Raw genomic sequence first — 19,609 nt, forward strand, 5'->3', positions numbered from 1 at the left:
TAATGAGATGGAAAGCAACGGATTGAAAGCAGATATTGTAACTTACAACACCCTCATTAATTATATGTGCAAAACTGGGAATCTAAAGGAAGCAAAGCGATTGTTTTGCAACCTTCCTACCAAAGATTTGCAACCCAACATTAAAACATATAACATAATGATCAATGGTGTTCTCAAGGCGGGAATGCTTATAGAAGGTGAAGATTTATTTATGGAAATGGAAGAGAAGGATTTAACTCCAAATGATGTCACATTCAATATCATGGTGCAAGGATTCCTTAAAAATAATGCTATCCTTAAGGCAATGCAACTTCTTGATGAGATGGTTAAGAGGGGTTTCTCGGCAAAGGCGGAGACCACATCTATGGTGTTGAATTTGCTCGTGAAGGATGGATCAGATCGTGAACACATAGAGATGCTTCGTAAGTTCTTGCCAGAAAGCTAAGGAAAAGGTAATTTACTCAATGTTGAGCTAGTATTAAACTAATCCTTCGAGGAACACTGTAACTAGCAGCATACTTTAATATATACATATATTGCTAGAAATTTCTTAACATAATCATAATCTTCATCATCATGATTTCCTTGGTCCATGATACTTATGTACTAGAATTTTAGGAGTTGAGCTAAAATAGAGGTTTGAATTAGGGTGCATAAAGTTAAAAAAACAAGGCAAAAAAATCAAACTGTAACAGATCTTTATTTAGGCTCAAACGAGCTGTTGATTAGGCTAAAAAAATGTTTTATAGCTCTGAATTTTAGGATAGAAAAATTGTTTGTACTTTATGATTTTGAAGCAAACTGATTGTTGGATTGTGTCAGAGAGCCCAAGGGCATCATATTCATGGAGTTGCTGCCTGAAAATGGATTTCACCATGATTGGAGTCGCACCAGTCAGTCAAAGGAATTCAAACAACACAGTAGCAAACAGCAGCCAAAACAAATAGTGTTCAATCTATTTATAAAATAAAGAGGTAAAACAACATATAATGATATAGGTTGTCCCCTACTTGTGTACTTGAACTAATCAACTTGTAAATATCCCAGTCAATGACTTACCGATCAAGCATTATTAAAAAAAACTGAACTCTAGAACTTGTTGTCTACCTAATTAAAATATAAAGTTTGCACAACAAGAATGCTAAATAAACTTCTAATGCTAGAATTTAACATCAAAATGTGTTTTTCTGTTTGCAGGTCACACAGCAGATGCAAGTTACACTCTCCTATGCTGATGCAGTAATTGGGATGGCAGATGTGAAAATTAGTTGTATCATCAGGCCAATGGAGCAATCATTACAAGACGAGAAACAAGGGAACGGCTTCACAATTCCAAGCTTCTCAGCAGTTGATACAGGCATAGAATTGTTTTCCCTTGGAGTGCTTAATAAATCCACAGCTATGCATTATTTTCTGAGTTATAATCTACATGACTGCATTACATGTCTTTGCTTTTTAATTTCCATCAAGCGATGGGAGTAGCCTTCCCGTGTCCAAATTATGAACTCTATTGTACCTGCTTGTTTCATCTAGCTGATTGAAATATCTGGGTTTTATAGTTGTTTCTTGACAATGTAAATGCCGAAGATATCATTTGGATTCTTCCTATTTTTTTTCCCCTTTTCTTTCGATAAAGTTGTTTTGTATCTATAGGTTGGGTCGTTCATACTTTGGCTCAATCTTTTTTGTTTCTCTTATTTTCTTATAGATGTTATTATATAATGAGATTAATATTCTTTTTTGCACATCAAATAAATAAATAAGTGTCGTGATAATCTGACACCCCCACATGGCATACTCCCCCATACACCCCTAACATGGCATGTGCCAGAACCATAGTTTTTTTCCTCAGGATACACAACTGCACATCCCCATAAATATGTGCAGTTGTGTATTACGATGAAAAAAATCTATGGTTCTGGGACAAGCCACGTTAGGGGTTTATGGAGGAGTATGCCAGGTGGGTGGTGTCAGATTATCATTATTCAATAAATAAATATTCATTTTGAGTTGCTCTCTGATGCTTGTGCTACCGCTTTACAAACAATCCACCGTGCACACTTTTGTTATCTTTTTGACGAACCTCATTTTCTCTTCAATTGGAGAATTTCATGGCTGAAGTCATAGATCCCAATTGGTGGGTCCAATGCCTGGTTACAATTCTTCTTCGACTAGGAGTTCAATGTCATCCAATACTGGACATGCATGCTACGCTGCAGGAGGTTATGGTTCAGTTTTTGGGTCTTACTATGGGTGCTAAGCAAGGTGAAGATCCATTCATGTAAATTCATTGTGTGAAGATCTGATCAATAGGTCATCTTCGAGATAGGTAGTAAGTTTAGGACAGACTTGACCTTGAAAGAGACCAGATCATTTAGGAAGTTGGTGTACTGAGACGTCGGATTTCAGCTGTATGTAGTTTAGTTACTAAAGTTCTATCCAAGGTTTCATCTGTACATAGGGTGGGTGAGCCTTGGGGTTGAGTCTGCTGAGCTTTTCCTCATTGTGGGTTTTGTTATAGGTGCTCTACATTTACTGTGATTCTTGTGTACTTGTTGCCCTTTAACGATGCAATAGTTTATGTGGGTGTTGGAAAATTAATATTTTTCTTGTCAGTAGTATGTGAGCCCATAGAACTCAGGTGCTGTTCCTGTTTTGTCTTGTAAAATAATTCAATTAAAATTGATTTGTGATTATTGTGTTCCCACTCCAATTTCTGCTGTTGAGGTTTGGTGTTTTGATATGTGCACTATAAGATAGTGGCACAAAGGCACAATTTTCCAAACAATTATAAATAGGGGTTCCAATGCAGCCTATGCAGTCATGAATTTGAATTGTATGAAGGACTAGTCTATTAAATAATTATTAAAAATAATTATGCACAAGGAAATGAAATCCTACCAGATTTATATACGTTTAACATCTTAATTAATTGCTACTGTAACTTGGGTCGTGTTGATTTCGGTTTTTCTGTTTTGGGAATGATTCTCAAACGTGGGTTTGAACCAGATCCCGCAACATTGAACACTCTGCTTAAGGGGCTGTTTAAGGAAGATAAAGTAACACAGGCGATGGAGTTGTTGAAGGAAATAGCGAAGAATGGGTATCCACACAATGAAGTCACTTACCTTACCATAGTTGACGGGCTTTGCAAGAGTGGGGATGTTAATGCGGCTCTTACGTTGGTGAGGGAGATGGAGCAAAGAAGATGGAAGCCTAATATGAAGATTTATCATACCATTATTGACAGACTTTGTAAGGAGAGTCGCGTAAGTGAGGCACAGAATCTCTTTCAAGAAATGATTGGCAAAAAAGACATTGTGCCAGATGTCTTCACTTATAACTCTTTAATTCATGGTCTATGCAATTTTGGCTTCTTGAAAGAAGCTGAAAGCAAGTTCTATGATATGGTGCACCATGGAATCTCACCTGATGTAATAACCTTTAACATTTTGGTTGATTGTCTTGGTAAAGATGGAAGGATTGAGGAAGCTTACGATGTATTTGAAGTAATGTATCAAAGAGGTGTTCATCCCGATGTTTTCACGTACAGCTCTTTGATTCATGGACTATGCAAGTTTGGCCTCTTGAAAGAAGCTGAAAGCATGTTCTATGATATGGTGCACCATGGAATCTCACCTGATGTAATAACCTTTTACATTTTGGTTGATTTTCTTTGTAAAGATGGGAGGACTAAGGAAGCTCACGATGTATTTGAAGTAATGTCTCAAAGAGGTGTTCATCCCGATGTTTTCACGTACAGCTCTTTGATTCATGGACTATGCAAGTTTGGCCTCTTGAAAGAAGCTGAAAGCTTGTTCTATGATATGGTGAACCATGAAATCTCACCTGATGTAATCACCTTTAACATTTTGATTGATTGTCTTTGTAAAGATGGGAGGACTAAGGAAGCTCACGATGTATTTAAAGTAATGTCTCAAAGAGGTGTTCATCCCGATGTTTTCACTTACAACTCTTTGATTCATGGACTATGCAAGTTTGGCCTCTTGAAAGAAGCTGAAAGCTTGTTCTATGATATGGTGAACCATGGAATGATAGGCAAAAAAGATATTGTGCCAGATGTTGTCACTTATAACTCTTTAATTCATGGTCAATGCAATTTAGGCCTCTTGAAAGAAGCTAAAAGCTTGTTTTATGAGATGGTGAACCATGGAATCTCACCCGATATAATAACCTTTAGCATTCTTGTAGATGGTCTTTGTAAAGATGGGAGGACTAAAGAAGCGCACGATGTATTTCAGGAAATGTCTTGTAGAGGTTTTGAACCCAACTCTTTGATTCATGAACTATGCATTTTGAGTCAATGGAAAGATGCCAAAAGGTTATTCAATGAAATGGTAGATCGCAAGATTACTCCTAATATAGTAACATTTGATTCATGAACTATGCATTGTTCTTTCTCTCGTGTTATTTGGATGTTCTTTTTATCTCGTTTCCAGGTGGATTGGGTTCTTCCTTTATCTTTTTTTGCGCTTTTAGAGGGTTGGAGCTTAAATATCTTCTCTTCTAGAAAAATGCATCTTTGGGCTATCCTGCCTTTCGCCATTGCTTGGGGTCTTTGGAGAGAGCGCAACAACAGGGTGTTCCATAACAAGGAGAGCTCGTCTCATACTGTGATTTTAGAGATTTTGGGGTTTCTTTTCTTTTGGTCAAAGTTGAGTAAAGACTTTGAGGGAGTGTGCTTCCAAGATTTTGTATTTAATTGGGAAATCGTTTGTGACTCGTAACACCCCGCCAGACTTGTATTTTTTCCTTTCTTTCTTTCCTTTTTGTTCTTTTTTGTCTTGTTGTTTGGGGGCTATCTCAGCCTCCTCTTCTCCTTTTCTTCATTAATAAAATTTATATTTATCAAAAAAAAAAAAAAAACATTTAATATATTAGTGGATGCTATTTGCAAAGAAGGGATGGCCAAAGAAGCACATCAACTATTGGAACTGATGATTCAAAGAGGTGTAGAACCAGACATAGTCACGTACAATACCTTGATGAATGGATACTGTTTGCATGGTCAAATGAAAGAGGCAATAAGGTTTTTGATTCAATGGGCTGTAGTGGTCATGATCCTGATGCTTATAGCTATAACATTTTGATCAATGGCTATAGCAAGGCTAGGAGATTGGATGAGGCCATGCAACTGTTTGTAGATATGCGTCACAAGGGATTAACTCCCAATACAATCACATACAACACACTTATTAGGGGATTATGCAAGGTTGGGAGAGTGGTGGATGCTCAAGAACTTTTCAATGAGATACAAGCTCATGGTGGAATTGCAAATAGCGTCATGTACAATACATTGTTTGTGGGCTTATGCACAAACAAATATTTTTCTGAGGCAGTGAAACTATTTAATGAGATCGAAAGCAACGGATTGAAAGCAGATATTTTAACTTACAACACCCTCATTAATTATATGTGTAAAACTGGGAATCTGAAGGTAGCAAAGGGATTGTTTTTCAGCCTTCCTGCCAAAGATTTGCAAGCCAACATTAAAACCTATAACACAATGATCAATGGTGTTCTCAAGGCAGGAATGCTTATAGAAGGTGAAGATTTATTTACGGAAATGGAAGAGAAGGATTTAACTCCAAATGATGTCACATTCAATATCATGGTGCAAGGATTCCTTAAAAATAATGCTATCCTTAAGGCAATGCAACTTCTTGACGAGATGGTTAAGAGGGGTTTCTCGGCAAAGGCGGAGACCACATCTATGGTGTTGAATTTGCTCGTGAAGGATGGATCAGATCGTGAACACATAGAGATGCTTCGTAAGTTCTTGCCAGGAAGCTAAGGAAAAGGTAATTTACTCAATGTTGAGCTAATATTAAACTAATCCTTTGAGGAACACTGTAACTATCAGCATACTTTAATATATACATATATTGCTAGAAATTTCTTAACATAATCATAATCTTCATCATCATGATTTCCTTGGTCCATGATACTTATGTACTAGAATTTTAGGAGTTGAGCTAAAATAGAGGTTTGAATTCGGGTTCATAAAGTTGAAAAAACAAGGCAAAAAAATTAAACTTTTAACAGATCTTTATTTAGGCTCAAACGAGCTGTTGATTAGGCTAAAAAAAGGTTTTATAGATCTGAATTTTAGGATGGAAAAATTGTTTGTACTTTATGATTTTGAAGCAAACTGATTGTTGGATTGTGTCAGAAGCCCAAGGGCATCAGATTCATGGAGTTTCTGCCTGAAAATGCATTTCACCATGATTGGAGTCGCACCAGTCAGTCAAAGGAATTCAAACAACACAGTAGCAAATAGCAGCCAAAACAAGTAGTGTTCAATCTATTTATAAAATGAAGAGGTAAAACAACATATTCGTTTTTGCACATCAAATAAATAAATAGGAGTCGTGATAATCTGACACCCCCACATGGCATACTCCCCCATACACCCCTAACGAGGCATGTGCCAGAACCATAGATTTTTTCCTCAGGATACACAACTGCACATCTCCATAAATATGTACAGTTGTGTATCATGATGAAAAAAATCTATGGTTTTGGCACATGCCATGTTAGGGGTTTATGGAGGAGTATGCCATGTGGGGGTGTCACATTATCATTATTCAATAAATAAATATTCCTTTTAAGTTGCTCTCTGATGCTTGTGCTACCGCTTTACAAACAATCCACTGTGCACACTTTTGTTATCATTTTGACAAACCTCATTTTCTCTACCATTGGAGAAGTTCATGGCTGAAGGCACGGATCCCAATTGGTGGGTCCTGGTTACAATTCTTCTTCGACTCGGAGTTCAATGTATTTGTCCCCCTCATCCAATACTGGACATGCATGCTACACTGCAGGAGGTTATGGTTCAGCTTTTGGGTCTTACTATGGGTGCTAAGGAAGGTGAAGATCCATTCTTGTTAATTCATTGTGTGAAGATCTGATCAATAGGCCATCTTCGAGATAGGTAGTATGTTTAGGACAGACTTGACCTTGAAAGAGACCAGATCATTTAGGAAGTTAGTTATGGTGGTGTACTGAGATGTGGGATTTCAGCTGTCTGTAGTTTAGTTACTAAAGTTCTATCCAAGGTTTCTTCTGTACATAGGGTGGGTGAGCCTTGGGGTTGAGTCTGCTGAGCTGTTCCTAATTGTGGGCTTTGTTATAGGTGCTCTACATTTACTGTGATTCTTGTGTACTTGTTGCCCTTTAACGATGCAATAGTTTATGTGGGTGTTGGAAAATTAATATTTTTCTTGTCAGTAGTATGTGAGCCAACATAGAACTCAGGTGCTGTTCCTGTTTTGTCTTGTAAAATAATTCAATTAAAATTGATTTGTGATTATTGTGTTCCCACTCCAATTTCTGCTGTTGAGGTTTGGTGTTTTGATATGTGCACTATAAGATAGTGGCACAATGGCACAATTTTCCAAACTATTAGAAATAGGGGTTCCAATGCAGCTTATGCATTCATGAATTTGAATTGTATGAAGGACTAGTCTATTAAATAATTATTAAAAAGTAAGTTAAACAATTCACTAATATCTAAATTTGTTGTATTTATGATCCATTTTTGTTCCGTGCAATTTCTGTTTTATTTAGCCTACTATGATATAGATGAGAAGAAAAATTGAACTGTAAGATCTGTAGATAACATGATTTCTAATTTGCCACTCAACTTTTTCTAGAGCTTTATTTCTTTTTATCTTCTTATCTTTTCTCACTAAGTTATTCTATTTCATTTTCTCATAGCTTTCAGCTAACTTCCACAATAGAACACTAAATATTGTAGAAGAATAAAAGTGCTACTTGTAAGTATTAGAACGGATCAGTTGGAGGAGTTCATCTCTATTCTTAAATTTCTAGCACATGATAACCCTAGACCAAGGAAATCATGATGATAAAGATGACAATCGTGATAAGAAATTTCAAAATAATAATAATTTTTAAACAATGCCAGTGGTTGTAGTGCTCCTTGAAATGATTGCCTAATTACTAACAAAACATTGTGCATGTTACCTTACAGTTATAATTTTGTTTTATTCTCGGTTCAAATTATATCGGCCTTTGCCTGTGAATTGTTGTTTCCCAGGTGCTAGTTGTCCTTTAGACTCATTTATGTTGTTTTTCCAGATTATATAACTAAAATGTTCGAAATCTGTGCTCGATGGACACAGAATCCTGCTTTCAGCAAGACTTGCAACATCTTTACTCCTTCAATGCATGAATTGTTTCAGCATCTTGATATTTGTGAACCCAACCCAAGATCAGCCACATTCATTGGTGTGGTTGAGACTTGAAACCTATTATTGCTCTTCTATCATTTGTAATTGGGATGTAATTATTTAGTATCACACTAACCTGTTGATTCTATCTGCAGTTTGAAGGGCACTTGGAGTCAGAGAAGCAAGTAAACTGTGTGGCTGCTTTGCACCCCCCTTGTTAGACCTCAGATACTAAAAAGGAGTCATGGATTTTCCACTTTTCCAGCACTATTGATGTTGATGTAGATGTAGACTTCTCTTTTTCATTTTTTGTATTTTTGTTTTGACTTCAAACGGTTGTTTATGACTTCTCATTTTATTTGGTTGAATATCCCCAAGACAAACCTGGAATGCTTGAGGGATGATGATGGTTTTGAAGATGGAATGTGCAATGTTGTAATTTTTGTAGAAGATAAATTGTTTTCATTATGTGCAAGAGCATGTAGGACAGAGGATGTTGACCATATAATTTGAAAAAGGATTTATTGAAGCTAATACAATACTAACTTGATCAAAACAACTATATTTCTTTCTTCGTGACAATCGGGCTTTTTGTATTATAAATAAGATTGTGCACGGCAGGTTCTTTAAAATTCCATCTACCAGATGTTTAGGTGGTTCTTCTAGTTCATGTGATCAATCGACCATAGCCTGTCATTGTCGATTATGGTATCATACGGAAAATATTTACGTGGTGTATTTGAGTCGCTCTCTACTTGTGAGAAGTCCCATTTGTGATGATTATGTTTTCATGGTGACCTATTAAGCCTTATTTTGGAGTTGTTTGTGTTTAGAAAATGTCCTCTTGTGGTGAGTTCACCAATGTAAATAAACAATGGTGAGTAAAGAATAAGTGGGTAATCCCGCATGCAAGGTAGGATTTGGCCTCCTATCAAAGTAGTTAGTTGATCGAAATCGGAGGGAAATGGGATCAGTCACTTATACAGTCAACCTTGGAAACAAATTGGTCATTCCACTTACAAATCCAGCAATACTTACAATGCAATCAACTGAATCTGTTCCTAATTCTATTCTGTATTGGATTTATTTGATCTTGTGACCGTTAAAAAAAAAAATTAAAAAAAAGGAATTATCGTAGCAACATATAAATCAGGTTCAGAACATGCCCAAGTTCGATTCTGCCTCACATAGTTGGAAACAAGCTCGAATTTGATTCATAAATGATTAAGTGCCTTTATTTTCTTAAAATGTAGATTGCAGAGTTTACATAATTATAACGCCATAAATGCTTAATAAGAAGAAATGCAATTAGTGTTACAAATTAATTTCAGGGAGGTTGGTATGCAATTGAATACTCAAGTGATCATTTTTCATTTGTATTGAAGTACAAGTGTTGCTCCTTGATATAATCAATAACTTCATCTGCAGTAAGATATTTGACTGATAATCCTCTTGAAATGCATTCCCTGAAAAGATTAACAAAAAGAGGCTCTCCTTTCTAATCAATATGTTCATGTTATCTCCAGTATTTTGTGAATAAATCGAAAAATCATTTACCTTACTCTTGTCGAGCTGATCTGGTTAGGTACAAGTTCATCCACAACTTTGATGTTACTCTGCCAAAATAAACAGATATGAAATGTTGAATGGTACTAGTTCTTTAAGGAATTAATATGAAAAATCATTTAGCACTTTCTTTGTCTCTACCTGAAAACGATGGATGTGACCATTGAACATCAAGTAAGATCCAATATATGGAGAATCTCTTTCCCTTAATTGAATTAAGGATATTCTTATCAAAATTGCATCTATGTGAGTGTGCATTTGTGTGTTTTGCTTTTGAATAGTTGATGGACTGAAAATATTTACAACTACTAAATTATGTTCATGAATCAGAATAGTTTAATTGAAGAAACTTTTGGGACCATAGCTGAATCCACGCGGTGACTAGGCAATAAAACCAGATTGACAGGGGGGCATACATACAATGAGTGTTGGATATAGAGAACCCACATCCATGATGGTTTATTTTTTTCTTTTGTTTTTATTGTTAAGCTTGACTTGATCCCACGACCTCAAAGTTGCTTTGCAATTTTTGTCAAACCAGCTGAGCTATGGGTATAAGCCCCATCAATGATGAGATTTAGCTGTTTATGAAAGTACACTTTAAAAAAAAATATTTAGAACCACCAAAGATTATTATTACCTTATATTCATTCAAAATATCATCAGCAGATATGATATTCTCAATGTTTTTGCCTTCCCTACGAATGCAGACAATGCCATAATCTTTGCATATAGTCCGAACCTGTAAAACCATAGAGGGATATTTGATCAGTTTCCAGCTGTCCTAAAGGTCCTAAATAAAGTTTGAGTTTGGAAAACAAAGATGATTTCCCCCTTTCCCAGAACTATTTGAGACATTTAAAAAGAAAATTTTGTTTTGCTTATTCAAGAAAAAGGAAGACACTCTCAAACACCATATTAGGAAAAACACTTGATTTATTGTTTTGTTTTCAGTGCAAGGATCTCCTTGATTTGGTCATAGACAGAGACCTACATCCCAGGTCTGCAGATTGGTAAATATTAGTGTCCAAAGAAACTAGTCTGTTCATGGAAGAACACAATGGGAAGTACAATTGAAAAGCAAGGGAAGATTCCTGTTTTTTTTTTTTTTCTTTCTGAGATATACCTGTTCACGAATCCATGCTCCAGGAATACCAAAAGATTCAAGTAGATCAGAACCACAAACAAGCATGACCTTGAGGGATTCTGCGAGGAAAACAAAAACGCAATAGTTCACATTCCACCCAAAAAAAAATAAAAATGGAAATAAATTATATATGCATTTGTATTCTAATAATACATGTAACATGATAAGCCGCATTCATTAAAAATGATATTTGCAAGAAAAGTTTTTGTCACCAAACAAAAAAAATCAACCCCGAAAGATCAAAGTAGTTCACAATTGTCTTTTTTTTTTTTTTTTTTCATAGGTTCACAAATTGCATTAACTGCTTCAAGGCTTAACAAGATGTAGAGTATACACAATGGTAGTGAGGACACTTCCATGATTAAGTACATATCAAATGCATATTAGTGGAAAAATACAATGATCACCTCTATTGGGTTTGTTTCCTTAGAACCTAGAGATTTTCCCTTAGAATTGGTGCATATTGTGTTGAAGGATGCCAATGGGCATATGCCTATATAAGGATGTAAATGTTGCCATGGAGTATTCCTTCTGGTTGGGGGTCTGCCTAACCCCCTCTTACTATTTGAAAAAAAAAAAAAAAACAGAAGGAAAAAACTACCTTTGGAAATCATCCCACTTCCACACAAGCAATTCTGGATTCTAGCCAAAACAGTCAAAGTGCGTTGGTAGCTACTTTGGTTTGCCTGCAAAAGAAATTTACTATTAGTTATTTTAGAATAGTAGTAATATTATTGACAGGAATGCTCGCTCAGAAGGTTGTAGAGCTTTATCATCCTCCAATCCCAGACTCCAAACATTAGGTTCTGGGGGCATACGCCAGCACAATGGACGGACCCACTCAACAGTCCAGCATAAGATTAAGCAGGTATCTTGAATTCCCAAATCCGTTGCAAAAATTTTCTATCATCGATGACATAATGAGATGAGAGTAAAGATCTTCGCACCATGGAAGAGTCTCCATGTCAGATAAAAGCACAACACAAAATAATAGAAGTATTATAAATGAACATGTTCTTCTCTAAATTCTTATTTAAATCAATCGGTAAATGCTAGAAATTATATTCTTTTTATGATGTTTCCTTATATAATATAACTAAGGACACTCACGAGAATTCCTTGAACACTTAATGTGACTCTCTCAGATTGCTAATCTATGCTCTATAAGAAAATTGTTTTACATATTCCATACTTCATTTTGCCATGCAGCAATCGATCTCTATCTTGTGTGAGATGAACCATTATTATCACCGAATAACATCATGGCTTTGGATAACTTGAATCCACTAAGTCAATAGCTCAGGTTGTCAAGCCATACATCCATATTCAAATTAAGAAATAGAAGCTTTATTTTTCTTTTTGGTATCTTAATCTTGTAATTTGATGGATGTCCTGTATTGAGTGTATTCTTGATCTTGAACTGATAAAAAAATAAAACAGAACAAACTGACCACATATTCCCTTCAATAATATATATCAAGGCATTGAGACATTTGAAGAAGAAAAAAAAAAGCAGTGGAATTGCCTCCATGGGATAGAGATAGGCAATGATGATGAATGGAAAATACCTCCACTGGGACATTCAATTCCAGTTAACAAAGCTGAATTAACTTGAGGGATCTTCCCTAAAGTTTTGAGCATTTGCAAGGTCACACTAATTCTTGCAATGATCACGCACTCGTCATTTTTTCTCTTCTTGTCACTTTTATCCTAAGGTTTTGTCACCTCAATTACCAAGTATTTGACAGAACTTAACGCCACTGTTTGGCAGCCTGTATTATAATGCTCTTTTTTTAATATCTGGCACTCCTTGCTACAGGATAGTGAGTCCAATACTTGCTGTACAAGGACACTTTTGGTGATACAGCACAGGTTTTTTGTACTATAATTAATGTTTTATGTGCTAGTTCTAAGGTTGGAGTTCACAAGTGGAACAAAATGATGTGCATTGATGCATCGGAGTGATGTTCATAGGGGATTAGTATATTACAAAATGATTGATATAGAATTGAAAAACGTTCAAGAGCCTAAAACACTTGATTGAATTGCGACCAACTCAAAAGGTCTAACAATCCCCATGTAAATCGATCTTTGACCTTCAGCGGGTAAGTTCCGCAATAAATACATCTTCCTTTTGAATTGTTTTCATTCTCAAGCATAATGTACAAAATTTTCTTTTATGGAAGTTGGAACTTGAGATACAAACAAATACATTAATTCATTATCGCAACCATGAAATCATGTTTGTCAATAGAACTAAATCATTAAATTAAAGTATTTGAGCCAAAATAAAATAAAAAACAAATAATTTTTGTTAGATATAAAAATACCTCCCATGAATCCACCATTACAAAAGATGAGCTTTTGCAAGCAAGATCACACAACTGAATCCGATGTTCATTAGATATAAGGCCCTACAGAACGAAAATAACGCTTAAACATTGTGCTTTGTGTTACTGTGATGTATGTATTCATCATGGGCTTCGTGACAGACATATTAGTCCGATATAAGCAATCCCAGTCTAACCAAGGCTATACCCAAGCTAGCCCAACAAGTGACCAACAAGTGACCAGGCCGATGAAGCCATGTTCAATCCCAGCCCAAGTTGTACCTTAGCCAACTGCACAGTTTTCCGTTATTATGAAAATTACCTTGAGATGTTTAATCTTGGCTCATATGATGTCATTGAGAAGTTTTTCTTTCTTTCTATTCAAGTACATTTTTGTGTATTCTATTATATCACAATCACATTAAATATACTTAATGCAACAAACTTGATGTATTCTTAACATACAGATATTTTACAGGTGCATATCAATATGGAAAGTGTGATATTTTTAACATGAATTGTTGTTAGATTCATTTTATAACATATAACATATTTTTTCACAGTATTTTAATGATAAAAATACTGGTTTTGGTGAATATTTCAAAATGTTTCACTCCTTTCTTGGGGAATGTTTTGTTTTTTTTATTTGACTAAAACATCCCTTTGAACCCATGCAATGGATTAAAGGGACTGTATAAGCACAATTAGATGCAACTCAAAAAAATTAATATTTGCATGTTTTAATGAGAAGCTACAAAAAACTACATACCCTCTTCTTGTATGCATCATTCACAGGTGACATGTAGCCTCCAATAACAAAATAACCTTCTGAATTCAATGCATCTCTTGCCAGTTCTAAGCATCAAAATAGAATCTGTGTTACCTATAGAGACTAAAGTATTATAAATAATAAAGTTCACCAACAACAGTTGGGTGTAGTGGTCAGGTCTCTCTTCAAAAAAGAAGAGGCTTTGAGTTCAAGTTACCATTTGACCACATTTTCCAATGACCCGGGTTTAAATCCCGTTAAAGCTGTTTTTTATTTGGGCTTAGATCCATAGCTCAGTTGGTTTGACACATTGCAAAGTAACTTTGAGGTTGTGGGTTCAAGTTCAGCATACCCATCAAAAAAGAAAAAAATCAATAAAGTTCAGATTCTATTATAAATCTTTATCAGACCCTTAAGCTCCAACAATCACATTAATTAAGCATAATATAATTAACTAAGCATAAAAAGAAATGAATGATTTGAATTGTAAAAATTTTCCCCGGAGGAATACTTGGCATTGAATAGAATAGAATGGAATGAAGTAAAAGATTCAGGTAGCCAACCCTAAATAGTTGGCACAAGATTTCGATGGTTAAATGATAAAAGGTAACAAAGAAACAAGAAAACAAACGCATTACTTACCAAACATGCGTAAATGCATAAAAGTAGGAGGATTGAAACTTCCGGTTGATACTAAAACAACACAAATCATGTCACTGGTTTAACAAGAGAAGAAAAAAATCAGCTAAAAAAAAGGAAACAAAAAGAAAATTGCAATCCTATAGTAGCTATGTGGGCATGAAAATCCATCGCGTGTGTGTGCAAATATTGAACTTGATTCCTCATGAGGAACCCACCTTATACATTCCCGACACCTAAATACGGAAAAATGTTGCTAATGGAACCTCAATTCATTTTGTTATTGACATATTCCGTTTTCATAAATAAAAGATTTGGTATTCTTTTTAAAAGATTAAGTATAGCTTGTATTTCTAGGAATGTGCATTTGGTTTTAAAAAATTTACAATATTAGGTGGCAGTGAACCCAAAATAGACATAAACCAGTGTTCTAAAAAGATACAAAACAATAGCACTTGGAAACAACTAATAAACCCATTCTAGCCCAATGAGATTGTGTTGGTTATGAAACCAAATATGTAGAAAAAATAAATAAACTCACTTGGTTACAGTTTCTAATGAGGCATCTCGAGCCATTGATCCCAAAGATAATTTATTCAAGGGCAGTGGAATATCCATAATTTCTGAAACAAAATTAAACTTATACAATTAAGTTTTCAACATTCAATCAAAGAAAAATGGATCATTTGTAAACAAATTTGAAGAAAAAAACAAAAGTAGTAGAAATAAACCAAAACATTCTATGAACAATTAATTCCTCAATGAAGAAAATAACAAAACTGCAAAGATTACCTGAGAAAAAAAAATCAGAAATAATCTCTGGGGTTGATCCAAAATCCAATAATATAAAGCTGGTTTAGTTATGGAAGAGAGCTGGAAATCAACATGGGTACTGCGAATTCTTCAATTTTTGGTCTAATTCATCTGGGTCAAAGTCCACTTTATAGAATTCGAGCAAAACTATTAATTTTGGAAGAGAGAGAGAGAGAGTTTCTGTGTCTGGTACCTTTTCAAGGACTCTTTAAGACTTTAAGAATCAAGATTGCAAGATTGTCGAGAGTCCGTCAATTTGAAGTGGCCTGCACGTAGGTAGTGCTGGCAACGGATCGGTTCGGTACCGGATATGTATTAAACCGTGACCGATCCGAATATTTTGGAGCCCGAAGATGATGGGTTTTTAGGAGAAAATTTTGGATTTCTCTTTAAAGAAATAGAGAGAAAGAGACGAGGGTTTTCAACTTTGTTACCTGCACAAACCTTACCTTATGAATCATGCTACCATGACTAATTTAGTAAGATTTCAAATCTTACTAAGGGTCATTGGGCCCAAATGGACAACCAAATTAACAATTCATAAACACAGACTTCTATATTGCATGTAAACTTAGATTCGATAGAAAAAATTAAGAGAAAAAATATATATATTTTTGATCTTAATGGTAGATGTTGAAAAATATTATTTCAATTTTTTTTTGTAAGTTCTTAGAATTTTATCCTTTATAATCTTGTACGTCAGATCATGTTCTTGAATATTACAAATTAATGTGGTTGGAATCCACTCCAAGGTATGTTAAGTAACAAATTAACTACAAAAAATTAGAAATTCATAACGTGGATCCCACTCCAGGGTTTGCTTAGTAATGGACTTGATAAAGAGAGGTTTGGTGGGTAACAAACTTCATAAAGCAACGTTCCCTTAAGTTGTTAGAATTCCAAAGGAGTTTTTGTAATAAAAGTGCAACAGTTAGGTTTATCGGATAAATCTCTCTTTTTTATTTTGTGTAATGATATTCTAACTCAACTTGATAAGGTGACTCAAAAACTCAATTGACGTGTTCCCTGTAAGAGATTTTCCAAGATATACAATTGCACATCCTCGTAAAACATGTGCAATTATGTATCCCAAGGGAAAATAATCGATGATTCTTGTACCTGTCATATCAATGAGTTTTTGAGTTACTCTGTCAGGTTGAGTTGCAAAATCAGCATTTTTTTTTTGTTTTTTTGTAACTCAACCTAACATGATAACTCAAAAACTCACCGACATGGCATGTGCAAAGAACCATAGTGCAATTGTGTATTCCGAGGCAAAAAAAATTACGATTCTTTGCACACGTCACTTCAATGAGTTTTTGAGTTATTATGTCAAGTTGAATTACAAAATCAGCACGCTTTTATTTTATATACATTGATTTATTTTATTTTATTTAGATCGGATTGAGGTCAATCTGAAATCGATTCAAAATTTCTTTGGATTGAACGAATTCGCTTATTCATCTGTACAAAAAGTTTGATGGTACCTTCTCTTCATTGTCTTGTGGAACATGTTTCAGGCCAATTAACCTTATAAGAAGGTATATTGATGGATCTATTTATATACAAACAATCAACTTGATTGGTGATTTTTAGTTATTGGATTTTATTAATTTTTCATGATTGACTCATTATCATTGATTTGATTATTTATTTAACCAAAATCCAATGTGTATGTCAATAATTAGAAAAAAAATTGGTCCATAAGTCTTTTTTTGGCGTTGTTTGAGTTTAGAAAACGTTCTCTCGTGATGAGTTCACCAATGTAAATGAACAATGGTGAGTAAAGAATAAGTGGGTAATCCCGCAAACGGAATCAGTCACTTATACAGTCAACCTTGGAAACAAATTAGTCATTCCACTTACAAATCCAGTAATACTTACACTGCAATCAACTGAATCTGTTCCGAATTCTATTCTGTAATGGATTTATTTGATCTTATGACCGTTAAAAAAAAAAAGGGAATTCTTGTAACAACATATAAATCAAGTTCAGAACAAGTCCAAGTTCGATTCTGCCTCATGTAGTCAGAAACAAGCTCGAGTCTGGTTCATAAATGATTAAGTGCCTTTATTTTCTTAAAATGTTGATTGCAGATAAGAGTTTACATAATTATAACGCCATAAATTCTTAATATGAAGATATGTAATTAGTGTTACACATTAATTTCGGGGAAGAGGCCCCCTTTCAATATTATTATACTAATCAACATGTTCATGTTATCTCCAGTATTTTGTGAATAAATCGAAAAATCATTTACCTTACTCTTGCCGAGCTGATCTGGTTAGGTACAAGTTAATCCACAACTTTGATGTTACTCTGACGAAATAAACAGATATGAAATGTAGAATTGTATTAGTTCTTTAAGGAATTAATACGAAAAATCATTTAGCACTTTCTTTGTCTCTACCTGAAAACGATGGATGTGACCATTGCACATCAAGTAAGATCCAATATATGGAGAATCTCTTTCCCTTAATTGAATGAAGGATATTCTTATCAAAATTGCATCTTTGTGAGTATGCATTTGTGTGTTTTGCTTTTGAATAGTTGATGAACTGAAAATATTTACAACTACTAAATTATGTTCATGAATCAGATAGTTTAATTGAAGAAACTTTTGGGACCATAGCTGAATCCACGCGGTGACTAGTCAATAAAACCAGATTGACATGGGGGCATACATACACTAAGTGTTGCGTATAGAGAACCCACAACCATGATGGTTTTCTATTTATTTATTTTGTTTTTATTGTTAAGCTGGACTTGAACCCACGACTTCAAAGTTGCTTTGCAATTTTGTCAAACCAGCTGAACTATGGGTATAGGCCCCATCCATGATGAGATTTAGCTATTTATGAAAGTACACTTTAAAAAATATATTTAGAACCACCAAAGATTCTTATTACCTTATATTCATTCAAACTATCATCCGCAGATATGACATTCTCAATATTTTCACCTTCCCTACGAATGCAGACAATGCTATAATTTTTGCATATAATCCGAACCTGTAAAACCATAGAGGGATATTTGATCAGTTTTTCCAGCTACCCTGAAGGTCCTAAATAAAGTTTGAGTTTGAAAAACAAAGATGAATTCCCCTTTTCCCAAAACTAGTTGAGACATTTAGGTCCATTAATTTGGTAAAACCATTTTAATTAGATCAGTGATATCCCTATAGACAATAATGACAAAGTTGGGGCTCGGGAATAATTCCGTGATAAAAAAACTTTGGAAAAAGTCGGAAAAAGATCGATAAGTTAGGCAAAACATCAGATTAAAATATTAAAATAATTTTTTATAAATCTTAAAAATGTAAAAAAAAAATTGTATTTCGTACATTAAATCATAAACACCACATAAAAAACACTAAAAATAAAAAATAATATGTGATTTTTTTTTCAAAAAATCATTGATTAAATCACATGATTAATCGTGTTAGTTTGAAAAATCAAAGATTTTTTTTTTTTCAAAGATAGTGACTTAATTGACAACTATTAAAATCATGATTTAACCTTAAACGTTTTTTTTTTAAATCGCAGATTTTTTGTCTGTATGTCATAGACTTCACCAGCTAAGCTAATTAGCACATGTAAGCTACAATTAGGGCTGCTAACCAATAGTAATTGGATCAAGTATATGACAAAGGAAATCCTAACTTTAAAATTTTGGATATCCAAAATTGAACCCAAATTCAATCGATATCTACATTCAAATTCAATATCACTATATCCAAATTTCATACATAAATTAAAATTTTCAAATATTCATGGATTTTGGGATTGAAAAACAAATAAATACATTTTCCTTACTAATTTAGTAAGATTTAATATCTTACAAAGGTAATTGACTCACATGGATAACCACAACATTGGTACTCTAGATTTCGTGGAGAAATTAATATTAAAAAAAATATTAAATCAAAAAGGAATATTTTTTGAACTTGATAAGGGTGTTGAAAGTGGATGGAACTCTATAACTTAAAATTAAAATTCAATGTTGAAATATAATTTTTTGCAATATTTTTTTGAAACGTTAGGATTTCATCCACTATTACCATCGAATCATGTTTTCCATTGTCGATGAAGTGATGATGTGTTTGATAACACTTATGAAGTCTGAAAA

At 34.3% G+C, this 19,609-nt stretch overlaps 2 protein-coding genes across 5 annotated transcripts in view; one reads left to right on the forward strand and one right to left on the reverse strand.

Annotated features, from left to right (window-relative positions):
- Positions 1-822: 822 nt before the first annotated feature.
- LOC147402177 (uncharacterized) lies at positions 823-8,946 on the forward strand. The gene is given in 5 exon segments (XM_086444481.1): positions 823-974; positions 1,198-4,399; positions 4,760-5,046; positions 5,049-5,822; positions 8,372-8,946. Coding segments are annotated over 3 exon segments (2,472 nt in total). The 5' UTR covers positions 823-974; positions 1,198-2,981; the 3' UTR covers positions 5,816-5,822; positions 8,372-8,946.
- Positions 8,947-9,404: 458 nt separating this feature from the next.
- Positions 9,405-19,609, reverse strand: part of LOC147402178 (nicotinamide/nicotinic acid mononucleotide adenylyltransferase-like) — a 37,962-nt gene continuing 27,757 nt past the window's right edge. Inside the window, exons 1-10 of one of the 4 annotated variants that reach the window (XM_086443729.1) lie at positions 15,674-15,890; positions 15,209-15,290; positions 14,671-14,744; positions 14,029-14,114; positions 13,260-13,343; positions 11,531-11,615; positions 10,909-10,988; positions 10,423-10,524; positions 9,774-9,832; positions 9,405-9,682 (exon numbers count right to left, since the gene is read on the reverse strand). In XM_086443729.1, coding sequence (XP_086299855.1) covers positions 9,580-9,682; positions 9,774-9,832; positions 10,423-10,524; positions 10,909-10,988; positions 11,531-11,615; positions 13,260-13,343; positions 14,029-14,114; positions 14,671-14,744; positions 15,209-15,285 — 750 coding nt within the window. In that variant the 5' untranslated portion in view covers positions 15,286-15,290; positions 15,674-15,890 and the 3' untranslated portion in view covers positions 9,405-9,579. Of the gene's footprint in view, positions 9,683-9,773; positions 9,833-10,422; positions 10,525-10,908; positions 10,989-11,530; positions 11,616-13,259; positions 13,344-14,028; positions 14,115-14,670; positions 14,745-15,208; positions 15,291-15,459; positions 15,891-19,609 lie in introns of those variants that run through there. The other 3 variants (XM_086443727.1, XM_086443728.1, XM_086443730.1) reach the window with 3 other exon arrangements.

The sequence above is a fragment of the Akebia trifoliata genome, chromosome 5 (assembly GCF_017979445.1).
Source record: "Akebia trifoliata isolate Shusen 1 chromosome 5, ASM1797944v1, whole genome shotgun sequence".
Classification (NCBI taxonomy): Eukaryota; Viridiplantae; Streptophyta; class Magnoliopsida; order Ranunculales; family Lardizabalaceae; genus Akebia; species Akebia trifoliata.